Below are 22434 nucleotides of genomic sequence, written 5' to 3'. Positions count from 1 at the left end.
ACACTTCAAGCTGGAGGGTTGCGTATGACCTGAGAGAAATCTTTGTGCTCGACATGGTTGCGGGAAGCTCGTACTTTGACACATTCGCTGTGTTCGGCAAACCCCTTCGAAGACATTTTCCCCCTTAATCCAGTGAGGGCCATGTTATTCCTCCACGGCGGAAGTTGACCGTGATGGATACACTAGACGGTAACGATTGCAGACCCATAGTTTCGGCGGTGGAATCGGGAGCTGGGGGAAGATAGCTTGAACTATGGAAACTGGCCTCGATACTGTCTCGTCCATCACGAATACTGATTGCCGGTACAAGGCCTCAGCCGTCACCGTGTCCGTGCCGTCGATTCCTTGCTTTGGAATCACACGAAATACAAATCTGAAGTTCACTGACATACCCATTTAGTTGACCGGCGCCTCTTCCCTCGCGCGGTCCCGAGTTGGCGGAGTACCTAGCTGCTCCGGCCCAAAGACCTGACAGTGGCATGCGGTCTAGGGAATCTGGGGACAGTTCTAAAATGGCGGCGCCCAGTGATGAGCAAGTTGACGAAGAGAAAGTCAAAGTTAAGGACGATTATTATGCAACTCTCAATGTCTCGTCGACGGTAAGCGTCTCGCAAGCACCTCCGGAACTCACTGATGCACCAGTGCGAAATTCTCGATCGACTCCGCGTAGGAAACAGAGAAATCGTCCCGATGAGAACCGCGCGAGTTGACTCGCGTGGGAGAGACTCCGTTCCATTTCTCAAGTATTCCGGAAGGTCCAACTCCGTTGAATGTCAATTGATTTGCTGTCACTTTCTGGATACAACTAATTCCGATATCGTTCTTAGGCCACCACAGAAGAGATCGTTAATGCGTTCCGTAAGTTGAGCAGGATCTATCACCCGGACAAACACAGAGATCCGGCGAGTCAAGATGATGCCAAAACGATATTCAACAAGATACGATACGCACACGATGGTGAGTGGCCCGACCAACGGAGGCTAGCCTAATGAAAGTCACAGTTTCTTCAGATGTAGTAGTCCGAGAATCCGTCATACGGAAATTCTGATCTGAGAATGCGACACCGGAGCCCAGCTGCACAACTGCACTGTCACTGGAACTTCGACCGACCGACACTCTTTTTCACGATGCCCTTCTCCTTTACTCACTACATATCACTCAGACTTTCCCTCGAGATCAGTCACCTCGAAATTCATCCGTTGCAGTCCTCGTCGATCCTCAACGTCGAGCCATATATGATACTCTGGGACCTGAGGGCTTGGATACATCAGGGTGGCAGGTCACCCTCAAGACCAAAACGCCGCAAGAGATCAGGGAAGAATATGAGAGACTCGCCAAAGAACAAGTAAGCAATGTTCCACAGCTCGATCAGACACATCCCGAATTTCGGACGAAAAACTTCTTCGAGCCGTTCCGGCACCTTCGGAACCTCCCATGTGGTCCACGTCGTGGTCTGCGAATTCATGCGAGGGACGACGCGTGTCAAAGCTCGTTCCCATCTTTTCCAGGCTGAGCGACATCTCCGACAGAGGACGAACCCCACCGGGACGATATCCATGGAAATCGACGCCACAGACATATTCGACACCTACGATGACGATGAAGAATACCCAGAATTCGAAAGCACCAGGTATGTACCTGTTCCCTCGCTGAACCTTTGTCTCGAATGAGTTGCGAGCTTCATTCCGGTCTGCGAGCACTTCATACAGGAAGCGGAATAAGAAGCGGAGATCTTTTTCAGTCCATTCGATTCTCTTCCCGAACTGGAGGTCGGTCGGATGGTTGTGCGGCAGACGGTGGAAGCACCTCTGTCGACCACAGACTCGCTGAAGTTTTCGGGCTCCTTGGTGGCGCAAAAAGGTCGCGGCGAGGGGAGAATCACAACGATGTGGAGGCATGTCTTCTCCAACACCATTTGCACCGAAGTCGAACTCGGCTCCGACAGAGGACTCAGCGCGTCCGCAAAGCTCGTGAAGCCCATCGATGCAAAGCAGTAAGATCCGAGAATCCAGGAGCGGCTTCGAATCCAGGCCCCAGATACAAGCTTCCTGGGGTTCCATAACCGAGCTCTCTTTTAGTATCATCACCGGCCAGCTGGACTTGCAGCGGACTGCTCGGGGTTACATGCCCGGACTCTCTGTCGTACTCACGCGGCAGTTGACTAGCAACATTGTCGGCTATCTGACATGGCGCGAGGGACATACCCAAAGTATGACGGCGTCGTTTGTTTGGCGATCGAGTAACTCTCAGGCAGCCTGTGACATTCAGCTTGGCATTCCGAACAGCTTCATCGAGATGAAATACACGCATCAAATGTGGGAGCACACCAAGTTCGATGTGTCCGGTCGGTAAGTCGAGTTCAGGACCGCCGACAGGCGGTCGGGAACCTCCGTGATAAGGGAGCGGGATCTTGCTGAACATGAATAGCGTCAGCATTGAAATCATTCGATGTGAGACATGATCTGTCTGTCTCTGTCTATCTCTCGTACAGGCTCGGCACTCTGAACATGCAGTTCCTCTACGGATGCCAGACCGAAATTTCTAAGCACAACAAGGTGAACGCTCTCATGAAAATTAGTCATCCGGAAGGTGTTACGCTCAAGGTAATTCGAATCGACTCCTCTCTACTAAGACTCTAGTCAGACTCTGTGATTTTTTCATTTGGACCGACGATTACTGGAGTTGATCCCATCCGGGCGCGATTCAAAGTCTGATCCAGATCTGTATTCGCAGCTCACGTTCATGAGGGGCAACCAGACCTTCGCTTTCCCAATCCAACTCTCCCAAGAGGTGCATCCAGGAGCGATCTTCTACGGAACTGTAGTTCCGATGGTGGGATACCTCATCTTCAAGAAATTCCTCGTGGAACCGTATTATGCCAGGCAGCGAAGAGAGTGAGTTGACGTATCGTCGAGTCTGGCCTTTGCGGGGAAATCCGTTCGAGACTTTCTCTGGCTTCTAGATGACAATACTAGGGTACTATCGTATATCGACGAGTCACCGTCCGGGCCTTCAGAAGAATTAACGTGCAGCGTTCCTCCTAGGGAGGCGGAGAAGATTCGTGAGGCCAACATGTCGAAAATAGCGGAATTGAGGAAGCATGCAGAGGCCGCGGTGAGCTAATTCATCGAGCTGTCACCCGTTTTCCGGATGACTGTTCTCAGAATAATCGGCGTTTTCACGTGTCCGGAACTCTATTACAGACTGCCCTCATGAAGCAGACGTACCAGCGTTGCTGTGAGGTTGAGGAGTCTCGGAACGGTCTCATCATCGTTTCCGCTAAATACGGAAAGTCCGACGAGATCGATGGAAGAGAGGAAGACGCGAGCAGGGAAATTATCGAAGTGACAATTCCGCTACAGATTTTGGTGGTGAACTCCTGCCTCACGCTCAGTGAGACGTCGAAGGTGCGTGAATTCAAAACTCATTCCACGGGACAAGATTCTGAACAGCTCGATATCGAGAGGGGAGAAGCTCTCTATTTCATCGTTTACAGGCTAATCTTCTCGGTTTCTACGACCCGTGTCTCGGCGAAGAGAAAAGTCTTCGTATTACCTACAAATTCAGAGGTCTGCAATACGAAGTCGTGATCAAGGATCTCGAGTCGCTTCGGATCCCCCAAGAAAGTACGTGTTCAGACTCGCATCCGTCATTGGTTTCTTTCCGGGTTTTCCGGCTTCGCGGTTCTCGGGAGCTCCAGGTTCGACTCTCGGATCCGGGCATGCGCGGAATATTCATGGATGAATTTGCCTTCCAGAGCATCTCGTACGGCCGGCTTAGGATCCAGGAACTGCGGAAGGCACAACAGAGCTAGATTCTTCTCATGGATAAAAATAACTTACCGACTCGGGTCGGTAGAGCGTTGAGAGAGTATGAGGGCGTGTCTGCGTGGATGAATGATGAAACGGGTGATTCGTTATGTGGAGACGGTCGTCAGATATGTGGTGTGGACTATTTTGTGAATGTTCGATCAACGTGCCAGGCGAGTAGCTGCAAATAACCACGATTCCGGATCCTCACCTGATCTTCTGATCGAGGCCCCGTAGTCACATCGCACATGCAACTCGACTTGACAGTTTGAAACACCGTCAAAAGAGCTTGGAATTATCGTTCGATCTCTGCTGCGATCGATTCTGTTCCGCATGTATTATGCGTAGAGAATAAAGAGCTATCGTGTTCGTGATTGCTAGAGCGCTCTTTACACGTATTGCGGAGAATCGGTGTAGGACCCCCGGAATCTCGAGACTGAGTCCGAATCCTTGGTTCGACGACCCACGGGCGGGGAGCGTTCCCGCCGAGTATTCGTCATAGGCATAGGTATTCATGCATTCCAGAATCCCCAGGATTTTCTCCCGATCGCCATCCCTTGCTTCTATCTCAAGAGTCCGCAAAACCTGGAATGATAAGGATGGGCGTTTTTTCCTCAGAATGGATCTACAGTCTTCGGATCCGTCCCGCTTTTCTCCAGCCAATGGCTATCCTGGCCTAGGCGATGATCCGGGAAAGGCGAAGGAGATATACTCCAAGAGGGGGCCTCAAATTGGGTTGCGAGGATCCAGTACTTGCTATCGCTTTCTTTCATGCTCTCCAAAAACTTCAGAAACGATCCGTGTAAACCGCGTACCAATCTGATCGAGGATCATTTCGGGTCGAAGTTCTCTCTGTATCTCTTTATCAAGATCTGAACAGCTACGATTCAACTTCTCGACATGACTCATCTCTAAATAAAAAGTCGTATGGAAGGTGATACGTACTCCGCGAGTGATTTTCAATGGTGACTTTGTCTTCCTGTATGCTCCTCAGAGTCAATAATAGGAGCGGTCTCATCATGTCTCAAAACACGGAGGGAAAAGTCCGTAGAGATGAACCCGATGAATCGAGCTAGAGGGAGGAATATGCCATAAAGTTGAGCCCGAGGACCACCCATCCCGACTCGCCTTCCTCGTCGTTTGCTCCTCCTCTAAGGTCCTTTATTTTCTGCCCCTCTCAGCTCTGTTGCTGCCCCTCGGACTAACGACTAGATGATCGCATCCAATGCCTTCCCGCTCTTCGTGAAGCCTTTGAAAATTATTGAAATTCCTCTCGAGAGAAAGGCAAGACAAAGATAAACGTGAGGTTAGCATCGGTCAGGATTATGAAACGGAATCGAGCCGACGGTGGGACCCATTCAAAGGATGAAAGCGAAATCGATCGTGGATAATGATTTCACTTGTCTCCTCGTCCCTGACTAAGTCCCAGTCATGAGTCCGACCTCCACGAACGCCGACAGCCTCCCGAAATGACCTAGGAAATATCCGCATTGGGCGATTTTGTCGTACTCCGCCAGAGCCTTGCGAAAAACTCTCCTGAGAGAATCGCCGGTGTGAGTCGGCGGGAGCCAGCTTCGAGAAATCGAAACGGTTGGGTCATCGCACGATCCGCAGAGGAGTCGTTTCAAAGGGGAGAAGCAATCCTTGCAACAAGACGAGTTGCAAGTTTACCACAGCATTTCCACGAGCGAAATTCAATCGTTTCAATCCCACAAGGCATGTTGATATCCGATGTTTTCGCGCGTTCGTCCTCTCCCTTTGGCTAGTGACCCACATCACGGCGGCCGCCATTGCTCTCTCTGATTGACTACACGGTCGGTCTTGGTGGTGCTAGTGGTGGTAGTGAACTGACGGAGAGAGTCCTCCTGCACAGTTGTATGAAGCAGTTGGTTGCGAAGTAACGCAAAGTGACACTCGACAACCCTCATCCGAGAGAGTTCTAGAGATCCGCTGACACAACCGCAGTGAAACAACGTGCCGTGAAACGCCAGAGCAACCCCTGATATCCCAGTGCTGGCCGAGCCAGCGCATCGGCGAGACAGCGGTGAGTATGTACCCTGGGAGGACAGTCAACAAGTGTCTCATGAACGAAAACTCGTGTTGTTCGTCTCGTACTGCATGGTGTGCGGGCTCTAGCTGCAGGTGGGATACGATTGCAGGGGTTGACAGCAACGTGTTACTGCAGACATCGCCTGCCAACAGGCCTCACGCTGCAGCCTTGCTGCTTCTCCACCGAGTTGAGAGTCGACTCGCAGTCGTGAATTGGCCAGCTGGCATCTCGTATGAAATTATGGCGCTCATCCGTTCGTTTTGCCTTATCTCGCGGAGTGCCATCCAGTGGAAGAAGTTCCAACTCGAGCTTCATGCGGCCACATCGTGAATGCTCGCTGCCAGAGCGAGCAATCTGGCCAAGGGGTCTTCACCAGAGCACTGATAGTGTCTACGAGGAGCGGCGTAGTCCGAAATACCGTTGAAATTTCTCTAGATCGGTGGATGGATCATGCGAAAGCTACTTTCTCAGCTTGTCGGGGGAACCAACTGGGGCTCGGGATTTTTTGGACAACTCCTCTGAGGCCACAGGGGACATCGGCGCCGCTGCGGATCCAGTCGTAACGGCAACTGTGCATGAACGCGCATCGCGGGGACAACATGGCGGCCGCTGAATCCGGAGTGGATGCTTCTCGACACTTTAGAGACACAGACACCAACAGTTCGTGGTTTAAAAGAATTTCCCGGAGATGTTCCCACCGTAGGGACTGAGATGGGAGTGATTCTCGGGTCGTTTCAGGGAACACGTGTATTATTGATCGAGTTGGAGTCGAAAGTCCGGTGCGGAGAACTCCCAATTCCACCTGAGCGGGTGGAACTTCACCTGAGATAGATATCTGACTCGAATAAAATGTGAATCTTCGGATAGAGGACAGCTCTGCTCTCCGGGACTGCAGACTGGTTGAAGATAGCCTATCGATACGAGGTGGACCCCGTCAGCCTCTTGTTACTCTTATCTCGAAGCCTCGGAAACTTCGTTCGGAGAAGTGCATGGATTATTACAAGGGAGTCCCGTGGCTTGGCTGCGGATTTACGATATACATGATGGGTACTGGTTATTTCCCGCTTCCACGCTGTTGACAGCGGTGTTTGTTTGAGAAAGGACGACACCTCTTTCTCCTGTGCTGTGGTCGACTATCCCAGGCTCAACGTGTTCTCCTGGAAAAGAGAGAGGGGAGCCCTCCTTCGCGATCGGAGTCGATTCAAAGTACTTGACCGGTCGGATCAACTGATCAGATGTCTCATGAAGACGCTGATCGAAAAGTCAGGAGGTCGATAAGCAAAAGTCAATTTCTTCTCGATGACTCGAAATCGGATGTTTCTCTTTCTCGAAACAATACTCCCTGATTCGGAGAACAACCGCAGCTTACGTCCAAACACAGAGGATGAAGCTCTCTGGCTCTCGCGGAAGGGTGTCGGAGGATGCTGGATTCTAGGTTAAATGATTGTGAACTTTCAAGCGAGCAGTCTCGCTTAATTACTTGGATCCAGATCGGAATTCCCTCGACAATAGCTCTGCGGAGGCTTTAAAAGTCCGTCGATCGGCGGTGTCGACCGCGATAGCAGCGCGGGAACGTTCAAATTCGGAGTCCGAGGAAGCGCGATGGCTGATCCCAACTTCTCTGCAATACCTTAGCTCTCTGGATCGAAAGCTGACCGAGCCACGTATCTTTGTGGATCTCGTCAGGTCTGGTCGACATTGCTCTCTGCAAAGAGGCTCGAACCCCAATCGAGATGGGCCCCTGAAGCGGCAGCTCGAACGAAGATCTCACTCGAAGGCGGGTTCAGTCGCAACATCTGATGCTGGCGCTGTAACTGCATCCATCCACCAGCACCACCACCACTTGGCCAGCCTGCTGCTGTTGGTGGTGAGCGAGAAGCAAGACGACGACGAGCCGCTCCAGAGTTGCTGGTTTTCTATTGGCGGCCGTCGTCGCCGCTGCTGCCGCGCCGCCGTTCCCGCCGCAGCAGCTACTCTCTTCTGGATGTGATTGTGGTGGTGGTTGTTGTGGTCGTCGTCGTCGAGTCGGTGCTGCTGCTACTCCTCTCTGTGTGTGTCGTCTAGAAGCACGGCGAGCATTGGATGTGGCATTGAGCCGCAGCGCGGTCTGGCGGCCAGCGCGTGAAACTCGGATGTATCCTCACACGCTCTGCTCCTCGCAGGAGCTAGCTTGGCGCGTTCAGGCCGTTCGCTCGCTCGCTATTGGCGGAGTGGATGGATGTAGTATGCTGCTCTTAGAAGTAATGGTGGTGTCGGTGCTGCAGACTGAGTGAGTGAGACCAGCAGATGAGTCGTGGAGGACGACCAGTCTCTGAACAGCTCGGGGACCGTGGACGAAGTTGAGCTAGCGTTCGTCGATGAGACTCGCTCACGACACCGGACCGAGTTACGTCCAGTTTCACCGAAAGCGCGAACGGCTGTGAGTGAGTGTGTGAGTGAGACTGTGTCTTTGTGTTCATGCAGAGGAAAGCAACAGTCATCGAACCGGAGTCACAGTCGCTAATTCGACTCTTGTCAGAGGGACACTCTTGGAAACTTATCGAAACCTAACGGTAAGACCCTGGGTAGACAGCCGCTACTTCTCTGGCTTCATTGCTGCCGTCGAACTCTGCTTTGGATCGCAACCGATCCAGCACCGTCTCCCCGGTCTACGCACCACTCGCTCGGTGCCTCTGTTACCTGTGAAGGTGGCAGCGAAAAGAGTTCGCTCTGAATCAACAAGTGATCTCTGGTGACAACATCGAGCTTGGGAAGCTTTGGTGAACATGGTGATTACTATTGGGTGAACTTCGCGACGGTGTCGCTGCCAGGGCAGACCGTTCGTTCCCCGTTCGCGGATCTTTGCTGTGTCGGGTCCGGAGCTCTGGGCAGTACTCTGACAACATCTTGGGTCAATGAACACCGATGTCATTCTCGCGAGCTCAGAAGACGGACTCCGATCCCCGGTGGAGAGACGGCCGGCTGGTGGTTGTCCGCTCTGAAGATGCCGATCGGTTTCGCAATCTCTCGAATTTGCGCTCGGAGCTGAATCTCTTTCCACGCGAAACTTCCGATGCCGAAAGCGATGTATGGGAATCTTAAGCACCGAATCGTGAAAAGTCCGATCGAACGGCGTGCACTCACTCAGTGAGTGTACTCGCTTCACTCGAGTGCAGTAAAGAGAGAGCTTCTCCGGCTGGAGTCGAGCCGTGATCACCACTGGTGGCAGAGATAGTGCTGATGTTGGAAGCAGTGGTGTTACTGCCGCGCCGTAGCCGCTGTTGCTTATGGTCGCCGACGGAACGATCCGCTCGACGGTGACTGCGTCATGACATCAGCTCTACGGGCCAACGGCAGAGCTTTGCGTCTCGAAACTCCATGATCTCGCGTATGCCGCTGAAGCTATGAAGCAGGAATCTGACTGACGCTGAAAAAGCGATGACCGTCCAAAAGAACGTTATATATTGAAAATGTTTCTGCCCTCTCTCTGCGCGGGGTGTGCCCTGCGCGTTGACGAAGGCTCGGGCGACGGCGCTGTCAGAAGAGATGCTGTCCGAGCTGGAGGCTGGAAGCCCCGGATCTCCATCGATGAGTCCGGATAGAGCTACGGAGCACTAAAATTAAGTAGATCGCCTAAAGTACCGAGCTCGTGACGATCCAACGAATTTCGGAAGTTCGACTCTCGTCGTGTATATACTCTCGGCGATCTCTCCTCTGCGCCTCTCTCAGTAACAGTCAGCGGAGCTTGTTGCCATCTGAGCCAGTCTGTGGAAAAATCGCTCATCCGAGTGGAGACTGAGTTTGAAATTCGATAGCGCATCTCATACTTGTTCCCTGGGAATCCGATGTATAGACCGCTCGGATGCTGCCAAACTTTTCCCGGATGCCCTGCTCCGGAATGAGAGTCAGCCGACGGAGAACGACGGAGAAATGAAAGGGTTCCGAGCGCAGTACCGTTATCTTCGCTCCATCATTGTCATCCCCGACGATGACTGAGATATCGCTGATTTCGAGAGAGCTCCGTTCCTCATCTTTCGTGAGGACGCACTCCTCGAAGTAGGAGCTGAGCTATCGCTGGGCGCGTGCTGTGGAAGTTTGAGCTTTAACTCCGCCGGAATCACTATGACACGCTCCCGTAGCGGCTTTGACCTGAAACCGTCTCGAAAATCGATTCTCAAAGATTCAAATTTACAGTGCGAGAGCCGATCATGGAGATAGACGACTTGACGTGCACCGAAACTGTGGTGGAGGACTTCTCCAACGACGGTTCGCTGCCGTCCGAGAGCGGAAGTCCGGAGGAACAGAAAAACGAATGGATCGACGAAGATGGCGGCGAGATGCGTGAAGAGAGTCCGCTCGAGGAAGAGGTCGACGAAGAAGTCATTGAGGTGAGTCTCTCAAGCGGCAGAATTTTGAATCCCCCTCACGATAACAATTATTCCCTTGTCGAAGAGCATCGCGGAGGGCATTTCGAAACTGGTTTTCTAATGTTCCCTTCCAGGAAGTGGCAAACAACTCCGCGGAAACGACACACCAGCCGGGTGAATACCAATTCCAATTGCTGCCGAAGCACATATATACCAAAGAAGACAATCGTACAGGAATGTCAAAGGTATGAGTTTCTGGGTCTTTTCTCTCGGCTCCGTGCCCACCCTTTCTCTGATAGATCAGAATTCTCCGAAGACGTCACCCCTCGTCACCCCTCTAAATCATATTTTGTATTTCAGACTTACAAATGCGACATCTGCGAACAGATCTACCGACATGTATTTTCTTTAAAACGACATTTTCTACGCTGTCACATAAACTACAAGTATCTGACGAGCACCGATATTACGAATTGCGGCATCCACATGCAAGTCATTCAAGCCGCCCAGAACGATACCGCTCTAAACGGTGACGACCTGTACAGGTACGTACATGAAGTACTCACGTGATTTGACCTCCGTCCGTCTCCGTCAGGGAAGACCCGATTTCGAATTCTGACCTGAAACGTTCTTTCTCGTACAGGTGCCACATCTGCAATCAGCTGTTCCCCGAAAGGGACCAACTGCGAACCCACACCGAATCGCACGCCGGAAAAGACAAGAAATCCTTCCCAAGTGTGTCCTGTGGAAAATGTAGCGCGGCGTTCGTTGATCGCAAAAGTCTACAGCGACACCAAGTTGTGCACAACGGCGCGCCCCAGAACACGAAGAAAGCGGCTCAAACGACATGTAAATATTGTTCGAAAGTGTTCTCCAGCACTGCTGAACTCCGGAGGCACGAACGGCTCCACGAGGCTACAGACACGACTTGTAAGGTCTGCGACCGATCATTTGCCCAGTCGGAGTTTGTGATGCACAAAACCACAATACACCCCGACACAAATCATGTGTGCAGCTACTGCGACGGAATTTTCGCGGACGTCTCGGCTTTGGGGCAGCATCTGTTCAACTCGCATGGGAAGACTTACTCGGAGAACGTTCGTCAAATCAACAACAGGGTGAGTTGCGTCGACTTCCGCGGTTGTTGCTCGCGCGGTGTACATAAAGAAGCCCAGGCCGAAGTGGAGCTCCATCGTTCGTGCTCACTGAATCCCCACTCTTTCCAGGAAAACGGCATGGCCAGCGTCATCAAGGAGGAGGCGGTAGATTCCGAGACGAAACCGGAGAAGAACGTGGATACGACGAGCGTGAGCTGCGACATCTGCAACAAGACTTTCTCCGCGCTGGTGAACTTGCAACGGCACAACACAGTAGTTCATGTGAAGCAGTTCGACAAGAAATCGCCACAGGAGAACAAAATGAAGCTGAATGGCCACCGTAATCCGTCAGAGGAAGAGTTCTACCGAACGCTGGCTCATCGTATCTCCGAGAATCTCCAGTATCACATCGATGGCAGATTACCGGGTTCCAACCAGGCGTCGGCTTTCGAGTCTGAGCGAGTGGAGACGAATAATTGCATGCCGTGGCTCGTGAACAATTTCCCACCCACGTTGGACATCACCCACATCGTCCAGATTTATGCAAGCCGTCCGCCTCTCGCGACCAGTAATCCGTTGCCGACTCGGGTCGACAACTCGCCTCCCACCTCAGGGGAACAAATCGCGTTGGGAGCGTGTCTGGGCTTGAACCCTGTGAAGAAGGACCCCGTGAAAACCGAGCTCCCCACTTTGTTCATTTGTCAAGTTTGTGGCTTGAACTGCGGTTCTCATGCGAACATTGTGGAGCATAAGTTCAGAGCACATCCGAACATCGTCGCGACACACATGGAGCTCGAAGGACATTCCACTGTTCCGGTCGAACTCGCGACGCAGTTCATTCCGAGCAACAGAGGCGTTCTAAACTCGGCCCCTGCGAGCGGAAACAAGGCTGAAGACGAGAACTTCATTTGTACGAAATGCAGCAAGCCCTTCAGTAGTCTCAACGAATTGCATCTCCACATCATTCAATGCGGAAGCGGTTATCTCTCATCGTTGGGAGGTGGACTCAGGAGCGGTCAACGGCCGCCTTCCCCGAGGCTCATTAAGCAGCGTAAGTTTGGACCGGTCCTCAACACGAAACGGAGCGAAGACAGCGTGCCCTCTCCATACAACAGCTCGGAATACGGTAAGTCGTCGGAAAAAATTCGAGCCAGCCGTGAGCTCCGCCTCCGAGGGAGCTATCGGTCCCGTTTGGCCCTTCCTCTTTGTCTCAAGAGGCTTGTATGTGTAGAGTTACCTCATCAGATGAGTTCCTCAAGAGGCGGAAGCCCTGCGTCGCTCCGAAGGGTCCGCTCGAAGTCGTGGGAGCGAGAAATATAATTTTCCCTCTTTATCTTCAAGGCAAAGATGATCCGAGACGCAAACGCAAAATTGACGATCGCCCCCAGAGGAGGTCCGCGCGATCGACCTACAGCGGTGGTCCGAGTGAGTGCTCCACCTGCGGCCACAGCTTCCCGTCGCAAGCCTCGCTCCGGAAACACATGCTCGATGAATGTCGCGAGGAGCAATCTTACCGACGCAAAAAGAGGAAAGAGTCACCGACGGGGACTCCCGAGCCCTCAAAGATGTCCTCCATGCAGACGGAAACGTGGGGAGATGATTTCCTCGACGGAAAAGTTCCCGAGCAATTCAATTGCCGGAGCTGTCCAGGTGAGCATCACCACAGGATTGAAATCCAACGCTTTTGGGTTGATCCCTGCGAGGGACGGAACCATGGCAGCTGCATCTAACCCGAAACCTGTCATCTGTTTCCAGCGTCATTCGCTACTGCTCAACAACATCGGCGACACAATTCTCAGTGTGCTCTAGCGTCACGAAGTAAGACCTTGTTGGCTACGAAAAATGCCATGCCTAGCGGAGCCTCCTCGTCGGGCTCGTACCGAAGCCAATTCGAAGAAATGACGATGCTGGGTCTGGTGAAACGAGCCGAGAGGGACCGCAACACCGATGTGCGAGCTCGGAGCCCCGAAGAGAACGACGAAGACGACGATGAAGACACGAAGGTTTATAGGTGCGTTAAGAAGATCTCCCCAGCCTGGTACGACCCTAACATGCTGTCCATTGATGATCCTCCGAAAGGCAATTCCTATCCGTTCTCAAGGATGAATTCTGACGATGAATAATTCACAGGTGTCCGACATGCCACATGGGTTTTGGGGATTACGTCAAGATGCTGCATCATTCCATGAACGAGCACGGAACTCCGATACCCGATGCGCAAACCTTCCACCGAGAATCGACGGGACTACGGAACGGTCACAGTCAAGTCGTAGTTAAGGCTATCCATAGAGACGTACCCATCGAAGTGCGCGAAGAGGTGGTTCACGAGAACGGAAATGGTGAGTGCTGATTCCGACTCCGATTGTTGAAGCTACCAATGAATTTTGTCATTTTCCCTGGAAGATCGCGAGCCCTGAAAGAAATCTCCGATCCACAGGTGCCGATAGCTCTGCTCAAAGTACTCAGCCAGCATCTGTATATGACTCTGAAGATCTTCGAGACAAGGAGAGAATCGCTGTGGAAGCTCTGTCGGCAATCTTCGGCATGGGGAACCACCTGCACAGCAACAACAATCACGGTAAAAGCGACAACAACAACCATCACCTGAACAATAACAACAACAATAATAACAACGAGGGGGGCAGCAAATACGCATCGAACCGGAACGCCCAACCTCTGATGGATCATCGCTACTGATTCGGATGTCCGTCAGCTGGTCTACGCCGGAGCTAATTTGTTGTCCGAATAAGCTGAGGCAAGACTCCCTTGATCTCTAGGAAATCTATTCCGTAGGTCGACATAGTGGTCATCGTTATGGTAGACCCGGCAGAGGTCCGAGGTCTGGCCGCGGTCTCTTCTCACCGTTCGAAACTGTTGTTGTTTTCGCCTCCCGAAAGTGTCTGAAGAGATGGAGTGATTGAAATCTTCCAAGATGCCTTGACTCGCGGATGGACTCCGTTGAACACCTCATCGGCTGCGAGCGTGGCAATCCCGAGAGAGCCCAAAACTTGAGTAAATATATCGCGAACCGAATCCGAAGAGTCGATCGAAGGAGTCAGTCGTCGAAGTCCCTGATGGGAGATCGATGATGGAGAATTCGTATTTTTCTATTTATATATTTGGGGAGCGGTGGGAAGCTCTTCTCATATTGAGCTCTCCGAATGTCCCAGTCCGCTTCCACGGGACTTTCCCTCGTGGAAAGATCTGGAATGACTTCACGAGTCGTACACGCCTCGGAGATCGTTCGGAACGAAGTTTCCGCTGTTGAATGGGCGGATCGGGATGATTCCCCCCTGGCCAGCATCGAATTTCTCGCTCTCCGAATCCACACGATCGTGCTCAAATCGTTTTTGTGAAAGAAGCTCAGAAAGGTTGTGGTCGGTATATAGGTCTCGCTCTCAGAGCCTGAATATATACACGAGAGCTGATTGTTGAGATCTACCCGACGATTTCTCAATAATATTGTCCAAGACAGGAAGCTACAGTTGTGGAGGGCTATTCAAGAATAACTCCCATTATGAGCACGGGAGGAGGATGATCTTGTCGGCGGTAAACGGTTACGGATCATTAACAGGGCTGCAACGCACGGTAAATTATGCTCACTCGTATGTAGGCTGCCCACAGGCAGTGTAAGGCAGTACAGGTTAGGAGAATTTCTGAGCTGAGTCGCTCATCAATGAGGACTCGCCAATATATGAATCATGTTATATAGACCCACAATTTTCCTTGAACTCCGAATTCGTAAGCGACGGATTAGCTGGACAGGCTATCTTTCGAATCCATCGTTGTTCGACTCCGTCTTCCCTGTGCGGCGTGGCTCATCGCGTCGGAGCTTTCAAAGTAAACTATACAGACAGATATTGATTGAAACGACCAAGTGAATCGCCATGATTTATCGGGACCAAGAAGACAAGGAGGGAAAGGAGTAAATTAAAGCTCACTCGCTCCCCCGCGCGCGGTAGGCATCCATCGAAAGAATAGAATTACCAAAGCTGTTGTAACCGGATGGAAGTTTGGATAGGCAGAAAAACACTTATCAATTCTGTGATATGGGAACAGAAATCGCGACTTGCGCGAGCATCGGGCGCTTCAATTGCCTCCATGCGTGGTCATACAACCTCTCACATATGATCATTTGGAACAACGAAAAATCTCACCTGAAGGAATTAGGTCTGCGTCCTGTGCATCGTCTACGTATCCTTGCCATGAACACACACCGTGGCATCTGCTATCGATTACTAGACTTGCATAACTCCATTTCGATGAATTGGCTCGTGACACGTCGAGTATATGTCCGTTTTGTACATTTCTACAAAGTGAAGTCGAGTACGTATTTTGCTCCCGGAGTGGGACCATATCGCGTTACTCTATTGATCCAGAATTTATAGCACCGGCGAGGGAGTTTCCTCAGTATAACGTGAAACACGTCGGGTGCATCGAAGGGACGAGAACTCGCAGCGCCTCCGATCGGAGGCGCTGCGTTTCGCTCTCATCGGGGATATATATCTATATGGATGAATTGAAGCTCGGAGAAGCCGCTCTTGTGGATAGTGTCATCGTCGAAACCGTCCGAAACGCAGGATTACAGCGACATTAAGAAAATGTGACCTCTGCGATTTCTGCCAGCAATAAGGGCATTGTCGAGGGTGTAGGAGAAGCGATGGACGTTCGGAAAGAGCTACCTGAGCTGGAGTAGTATATTTATTTAGATCCTAGTATCCAATCTGCATGAAATCACTTCGGATTATAACAGGTCTAATAATCAATCAACCAACCAACCAACCATATACTCATACGCTACCGACTGAGAATACCGGCCCCGATGAATTAGGTGTACAAAGCCGACTTATCTCGCTGTAAGTGCGAGGAAGACATTTTTAATAATAAAGTACAAATCGATGCATCCCAACATAATATGACCATCCTGCTCACTCGTTGGCGTTCCGAAATCTTTTATTAGCGCATATCAGCTCGGAGCGTCTCAATCAGCCGACTCGAGTTCTGTGTGAACGAATCTGCACGTTGATGCGTTCATCGGACATCCTTGTGGGTGACGTGCATGGAACCAACACGCTCTCGTGCGGACCCGTCTCTCGTCACCGTTCGGTGTAATTCCTTCTGGGATCCTCAGCGTGATTTTTCCTTTCGTGACTGGGAACGTCATGGAAGAGATTCAATGAGCCGCCGCTTTTCAGTTTCTCGGAAGTACTGACTGCCTACTCCGGAAATTAGTCTGCGTCCTACCTTTGAAAATGTGGTAGTTGTTCTTCAGCAGAGTTTGCAGTCCGCCGCACTGAGATTTGAGGACTTGGAGCTCATCAGACTTCAACAGCTTCACAGCCTCGCTGAGTGCAACCTCGCCGCCTCGGTTGTAACTTCAATCGGAGAGAAGAATAATCAACAACTCATTTTCGGTTCGGGAGGTGCAGCGCCAAGGCTTCCCAGGACCCTGGTCAGGGGAACGTGTCGACCCGGAAATAACCGTGAATCAGACAGAATTAATCAAAAGTGATTGAGAACTCACGGGGCATCCTCTCCGCTTCCCTGAGTCAGGACGCCGAAAGCGATTTTGTTCACTAACGGTTCAAGGATGCTCCTATTTATTTGAGTGCAGTTCCTGACCTTGAAGCGATAGATACGCAATTAGTAGTGGGGGAGCAGCAATCGCTGGATGCAATCTTGGATTTCTGGGAAACTTCTACCACAAACCGGAATTTCCTTCGGCCGGGGAACGAAAGACCCTCGTTCGCGCTCCCAACGCTGCTGCAATCTATCCACAGCCGCCTCATAAGGCTCTACGCGACGTTCTCTGCATACCAGGCACACCTGGAGAGGACCTTTTTTCAACGGGCTGTTTCTCTGTCCTGCGAGATAAAAAGCGCACATTTCCATCAACATAATCCCGTTTCATCGGGATGCCGAGACACTCACTCTTCTGGTCGACGGAATCCTCAACTTGTCCATCTCCACCCGAAAACCGCAGTCTGGGAGGAACTCGTCCCGGAGGAAGGTCAAGTAACTCTGATACTGACTGAGCTCCGGATTCTTCCGTTGATATTTCCCGTGGAGTCCGAAGGGACAACACGGGATGAGGAAGACTTTGGCGTTCGGGTTCGACCTGAGAAAATAGCGTCCTTCTGCGATGTGGTGTTCTCAAAAGATTCCAAAGTATCCTTTCAATATCAGCGAAATCGCGCTCGAAAACCTGTCGAAACGTACATGGTCGCGAGGAACGGAATCCATGGAGTTAATTCGTCCGAATGATTCCCGATCCACCAATCGACGTCACTGTATCGAGTTTCGGGTGATACCGCGCCCTCGAAGAGATTGTCTGGACACAATTTCCATAGTTCACGACGGCGTACGTCCACTCCAAATCCCTCGTGCTGCGGAGGAGGAAGGTGAAACACCGAGCGATCCCACGTACTTGAATGAGAACGTAAAACGTGAATCTGAGTACATAAAACTCGGGGACCGACATTGAGCCTCGAACTCACTCCTTCCTTTAAGAGTATGTACACCAACAATCCGTTACCGCATCCGACGTCAACGAATTTCACTTTCCTTCCTTGACACAGCGGGTCCCATAGTGACTGTAAGGCGAAAGAACCGCGAACTCAGAACTTCTCCAGCGAACCGCAATTCGGGTTCCGGAATGAGCTCATCGTGAAGATAGATATCCGTGAACTCTGAGGGCGAATGGTACTCACGATCAAGTAGCTCGCGATGGCGACGTCCTCGTGGACGAATTTCTCGGGGTTTGTTCTCTCCGGCCAAATCTAGAAGAAGCTCGAGCAAATTATTCCTCAAACCTGCATAGCTCTGTCCCAGTATCCGCTCCTAAGCTGCGATTCGAGGCCAAAAGCGAGTCCGGGACATCCATGGACAGAATATTCTACAAACAGAACTCACCGCCACGATCGAGGCCGCTTCTTTCTTCAATCTTGAATACGTGAGATTGTACACTTCAGGATCGATCAACGACAGCGAATCTAGCTGAATCTGGCTTGAAGCATGGATTTCGGATTTCGGCCCCATCCATTTCGCAAGCCGTCGAAGTAGAGCTTCCGTGAAGCTTCTCGGTACTCCACCTGAGCCTAAGATCACGACTCTGTGAATTATGATTATCGTAAACTTCTTCGCACGGACTCCTGGATCGTTCGAAAGTCTCCGATTCCTTTCATTCCCAGCGTGTTCCGCGGGTTATCGAAGATTCTCACGTTTCCGCGACCCCCAGACGAATCTCGATGACCGATGCTTCAACCACCGGTATCGGTTTCGCAGAGCTGCCTCCGGCTCCCTCGGGAGGGGAACTTGAAGCGACCTCGGATTCGGCCGTTTCGATCCGTAAGCTCCTCTCGGAGAGAATGCATCGCTCAAGGACTGGGGAGTACCTGGAGGGAGAGAAGGCGTAGGTGAGCTTTGCATGCTTCCCAGGTTCTACACGGAATCTGGAATGATACCATCCCGAGCCGCATTGCATCCCTTCTCCTATCAGGTATCACCTCCGTATCGAATAGCCCGTCAGTGATCAGAGAGAAAAAATAGAGATGAGAATTTCTCCACCTGCTCTTACTTCTCTCGGTTCCTGGGTATCAGACGGCGGACAATTGTCAGGTCAGGCTTCCTCTCTCTCGTAGACCGCTCGAGGCCAACTGGGAGTTGAAAACAATAAGTTATGCTGGTGAACTTCGCTGCTCCCTATAGATGCTTAGACGTGTCAACCACGGCGCGCATAAAAATCGAGCCAACCTGGTAAGCCACTCTTGGAGCTCACACACGAGACGATGCTGGAGCCGAAGAGCCGATGATTGAGGATATGAGGTTTCTTGATCAAAATCCAGCACGCATCAATAAAACTGCGAGAACAGGATTTGTTTTCAGCCAGGGGGCGCCTCGAGATTCGCGGAATTTAGCAAAAATTCGTACCGTTCTCGAAGAATGTCGTCGCACAACCCGAGGTTGCGGAGTTTGTCATCCATGCCATCGATCAGCTCCTTCCCCTATGGATGGAGAAGCGAGAGAAACCATCCTCATACTTTCCCTATCAGGTTCATATATCATACGAGATTTGTTGAAGGAGAAAAATCTCCTGATTTTTGGGGGGTTGAGCAGCGGAAATATCTGACGGCATGTCTGCCGGCTTTGACTCGGAAACAGATTCCATTCAAATTTTAATCCGACCATCAGCTCAGAGGTGTGCCATCTATCAGACCCGCGCAGGAATCCCGCGCACGGCTCAAGTGGGGCAATAGGAATTCATTTCGACAACGGAAACCACCCGCTGACTATCGAATTCGCGCTTTGCAGGAGAGCACGGCTCTCGGCAAAGAGTCTCCGTGTCGGAATCTAGCTCATCTCTAGGCATCGAATGACAGGGGAATCCGACCTTCAGAGCTATCGAGCCAGGAGGCATGGGTCACAGAATCAGCGAGCATTCCGATTTTAGAAGTTGTCGTTCGACAGGAGTGAATCGACTCCTGCAGATCAGGGGTGCATTCGAATACTCATGCGGTGACTCTTACTTTAATCTATGATGTTGTCACGCTTCACGGGAGCGTGCTCGAAGAGAAAACGGCTCTCATGCGAATTTCACGATGCATTCATGTTCGAAAACTTCCAGCTGAGCGGCACCTCTTTCTCTTGCGCGAGCTCAGTCTATCCGTGGGACGAAGGGAGAGGGCACAGGCACCCAATAGTACACACGAGACACGAGGCGGCAGCGGAGTAGCAGACAAAACGCGAGCGCCGCTGCCGGTAACTCGTCACGTTGTCATGCCGGAGATCCGCGAGATGATCACGGCAGCGATGCCCTCCGAAATAATTATTCAGTACTCGGGATCCTTGCTCGCTGAGAAGTCGATTCCCAACTGATTCTATCGTAGAAGGTCGATTCTTGTTCTGCAGGCTGCGGGCTCCTTCAGTGGATCATTGAGAATGCTGCTCCACTCGCATCTCTTGGAGCCAGGGGGATCGTGTCGGACAGGATATGGCTTTCAGTCCGAGACTTTTATAGATAAAACATACGTGGAAATCAAGAGTCGTCTGGCGTGACTGCAGAAACTGAGAGAGGGTCAGCCGTCCTGATTCCTCGGCATATGCAATTCCCTCCGAGTGGGGAACGCCGAATCCTAGCGGGAAAAATGCCAGGCGGCCCTCTCAGAGTAACCCTCCCCCCCTTGTATACGCATAGATCATGAAAGGAAGCACCCCCGCGGGAGCCGTTGCTGGTGACGAGAATATCCGCTTGACAGCGACGAATCTCACTCCATCAACCCTCCACGAAGGGCGCCCATGTGCAACCATCGGACCTCTCTGAGAATGAGCCCGATTAACTAACACGATTAGGAATAGCACGATTTCCGTACTTAGTGCACATATGTTCGAGCTCCAACCCTGAAGACAGGCTTCCAACTTAAGCAGCGAACCCGAAATCACCACAAGGCGTGAATGTACACCTCGTCGGTTGACCCGACGTCCGACGCGCTGATTGGAAGCGGCGCCGGGCAGGTTCATGCATTGAAAGAAACTGTGTCAACGAGAGATCGCTTCGACTTCCCGATTTGAGACGATGAGAACGTCCGCCCCCCCCCTCCACTCTAGAAGCTTCTCGAAAGCGAAAGGAACTTGAGTCCGGAACTCAGGTGATAAAACCGGAAGTACTCAATCCCGGGATCCGTTCTCGTGAGCAATAGGTACGTCATTGGTGATACCTGGGACGTTGAAGTTTGGTTGAGTGGTCCGGCCCGCGGAATACTATAACTCAAATCATCATAGGATATCGAATGAATGCTAAAGCCAGAAGTCTTCTCCCACAATGCGCTCCAGCCGTTCCCGATTTCCGCTTATTCGCAGTCTCTCTCTTCTGCGAAAATGCAGCGATTTCGGCAGCAGCTGAAAGGGACTCATCGGATCATTGTCTTCTCTGATGAGTCGGGTCGAAACTGTGAGTCGTCGATGGTTCTGTCTGAAGAAGTGCTCGGCTGAAATTTTCACTCGTGACGCTTCGACCTCGGTCCTCGCCCATGTGACCACGAAGATTGCCAGGCAACACCCCTATTCTGTCCAGCTCTTCACCCATAGTAATACTCGCTTAAAGTCCGTCTTTTTCCCGATGCAATTATTCTGAGGTATACCGTTCCCGATCATGTCTTTCCCCGCCTCGAGCTCTTCATTTTGATTGGTAAACGGGACAGTTAAAGACTTCATCGCTCCATGTCCGGAAAACACGGCTTTAAAGGTGATAGTGACGATAATGGACTTTATTATGGGTTTGCCTTTACAGTAATTCATTCTGAACTTGTTGGTGGATCTGGGATTCAATGGTCATTCCATCACCGCTATCACCAATCTTAATGATATAATTACGCTTATCCTCACCTTCATTATTCTCACCGCAATGGTCTATGAACTCGTGTCAGACCTTACTTTCTTATCGCTAAATCTACATTTATATTGGCATCGACTAGGGAACGTTTGGTTTGGTTTGGCGAGGAGGCGGCACAATAGGGCGACGATGCACAAGTGCGATAAATAGTGTCAACAGGAATCGAAAGCTTCCGCGCTTCGTGTTCAAGCAGAAGGTTTCGAGGGAAAAGAGGGTGAAATTTGTATGCCCTGGATTCCAAACAATCGAGGGCTCGTTTGTCCAGCGATGGGCTGGAGGACGAAAATCGGGATCAAATGTCTTACTATCGCTTCTTCCGTGCAATTGCCTCTCCTTTGTGACCGCATCCTCTACTCTACTAGCTTATGACTTGCCGACCTCTTCTACGATTGCACTCGATCCGTACAAGAATTTAATTCGGGGCTTTATCATTCGTCTCTTCTCTTTGAAATCAATTCATTCGATCGAGCGGAACGAAGATCAGCTCGATCTTGCCTATGCAGGAATGTCTCCGCACCGCGCGATCTCGTCACTCATGAATTCCTGCTCTTCTACGCGCTGAGGATTCCGTACCGAAATTCTCATATCACTATGTTTTGCTACACCGATGTGGTGTGTGACTGGTACGGAACTGTCGGCAGTTCCTTTTGCGTTCTCGCCCGCATTGATCATTCTACAAGTGTATCTCTAACATGTGAGAATTTTTTCCTTCGCTGCGATCGCGGAACTTGATAAGATGATGTCT

The 22434-nt window shown here is 51.3% G+C and overlaps 3 protein-coding genes across 3 annotated transcripts; 2 read left to right on the top strand and 1 right to left on the bottom strand.

Moving 5' to 3' along the window:
- Window positions 1–512: 512 nt before the first annotated feature.
- LOC100903039 (dnaJ homolog subfamily C member 11) lies at window positions 513–4097 on the top strand. The gene is made up of 12 exons (XM_003744864.3): window positions 513–599; window positions 828–957; window positions 1206–1345; window positions 1509–1630; window positions 1742–1993; window positions 2079–2348; window positions 2492–2603; window positions 2734–2894; window positions 3045–3114; window positions 3204–3407; window positions 3497–3626; window positions 3758–4097. The coding sequence occupies exons 1-12, from the start codon at window positions 513–515 to the stop codon at window positions 3778–3780; spliced, it is 1701 nt and encodes a 566-aa protein (XP_003744912.1). The 3' UTR covers window positions 3781–4097.
- Window positions 4098–10046: 5949 nt separating this feature from the next.
- LOC100902890 (zinc finger protein 808) lies at window positions 10047–13999 on the top strand. The gene is made up of 8 exons (XM_029111869.1): window positions 10047–10283; window positions 10340–10450; window positions 10566–10750; window positions 10849–12428; window positions 12644–12952; window positions 13058–13313; window positions 13433–13641; window positions 13740–13999. The coding sequence occupies exons 1-8, from the start codon at window positions 10047–10049 to the stop codon at window positions 13997–13999; spliced, it is 3147 nt and encodes a 1048-aa protein (XP_028967702.1).
- A 2030-nt stretch (window positions 14000–16029) lies between these two features.
- LOC100903846 (probable tRNA (uracil-O(2)-)-methyltransferase) lies at window positions 16030–19938 on the bottom strand. Its single transcript, XM_003744789.2, has 15 exons — window positions 19828–19938; window positions 19232–19305; window positions 19055–19161; window positions 18879–18957; window positions 18523–18696; window positions 18215–18413; window positions 18013–18081; window positions 17800–17895; window positions 17522–17688; window positions 17234–17420; window positions 17012–17128; window positions 16827–16924; window positions 16547–16677; window positions 16235–16453; window positions 16030–16156 (listed from the first exon to the last, which is right to left on the bottom strand). The coding sequence occupies exons 2-14, from the start codon at window positions 19282–19284 to the stop codon at window positions 16284–16286; spliced, it is 1647 nt and encodes a 548-aa protein (XP_003744837.2). The 5' UTR covers window positions 19285–19305; window positions 19828–19938; the 3' UTR covers window positions 16030–16156; window positions 16235–16283.
- Between the last annotated feature and the right edge of the window lie 2496 nt (window positions 19939–22434).

Source organism: Galendromus occidentalis, unplaced genomic scaffold (genome assembly GCF_000255335.2).
Source record: "Galendromus occidentalis unplaced genomic scaffold, Mocc_1.1 scf7180000077475, whole genome shotgun sequence".
Lineage (NCBI taxonomy): Eukaryota > Metazoa > Arthropoda > Arachnida > Mesostigmata > Phytoseiidae > Galendromus > Galendromus occidentalis.
This window is presented reverse-complemented; position numbering and strand designations above follow the sequence as displayed.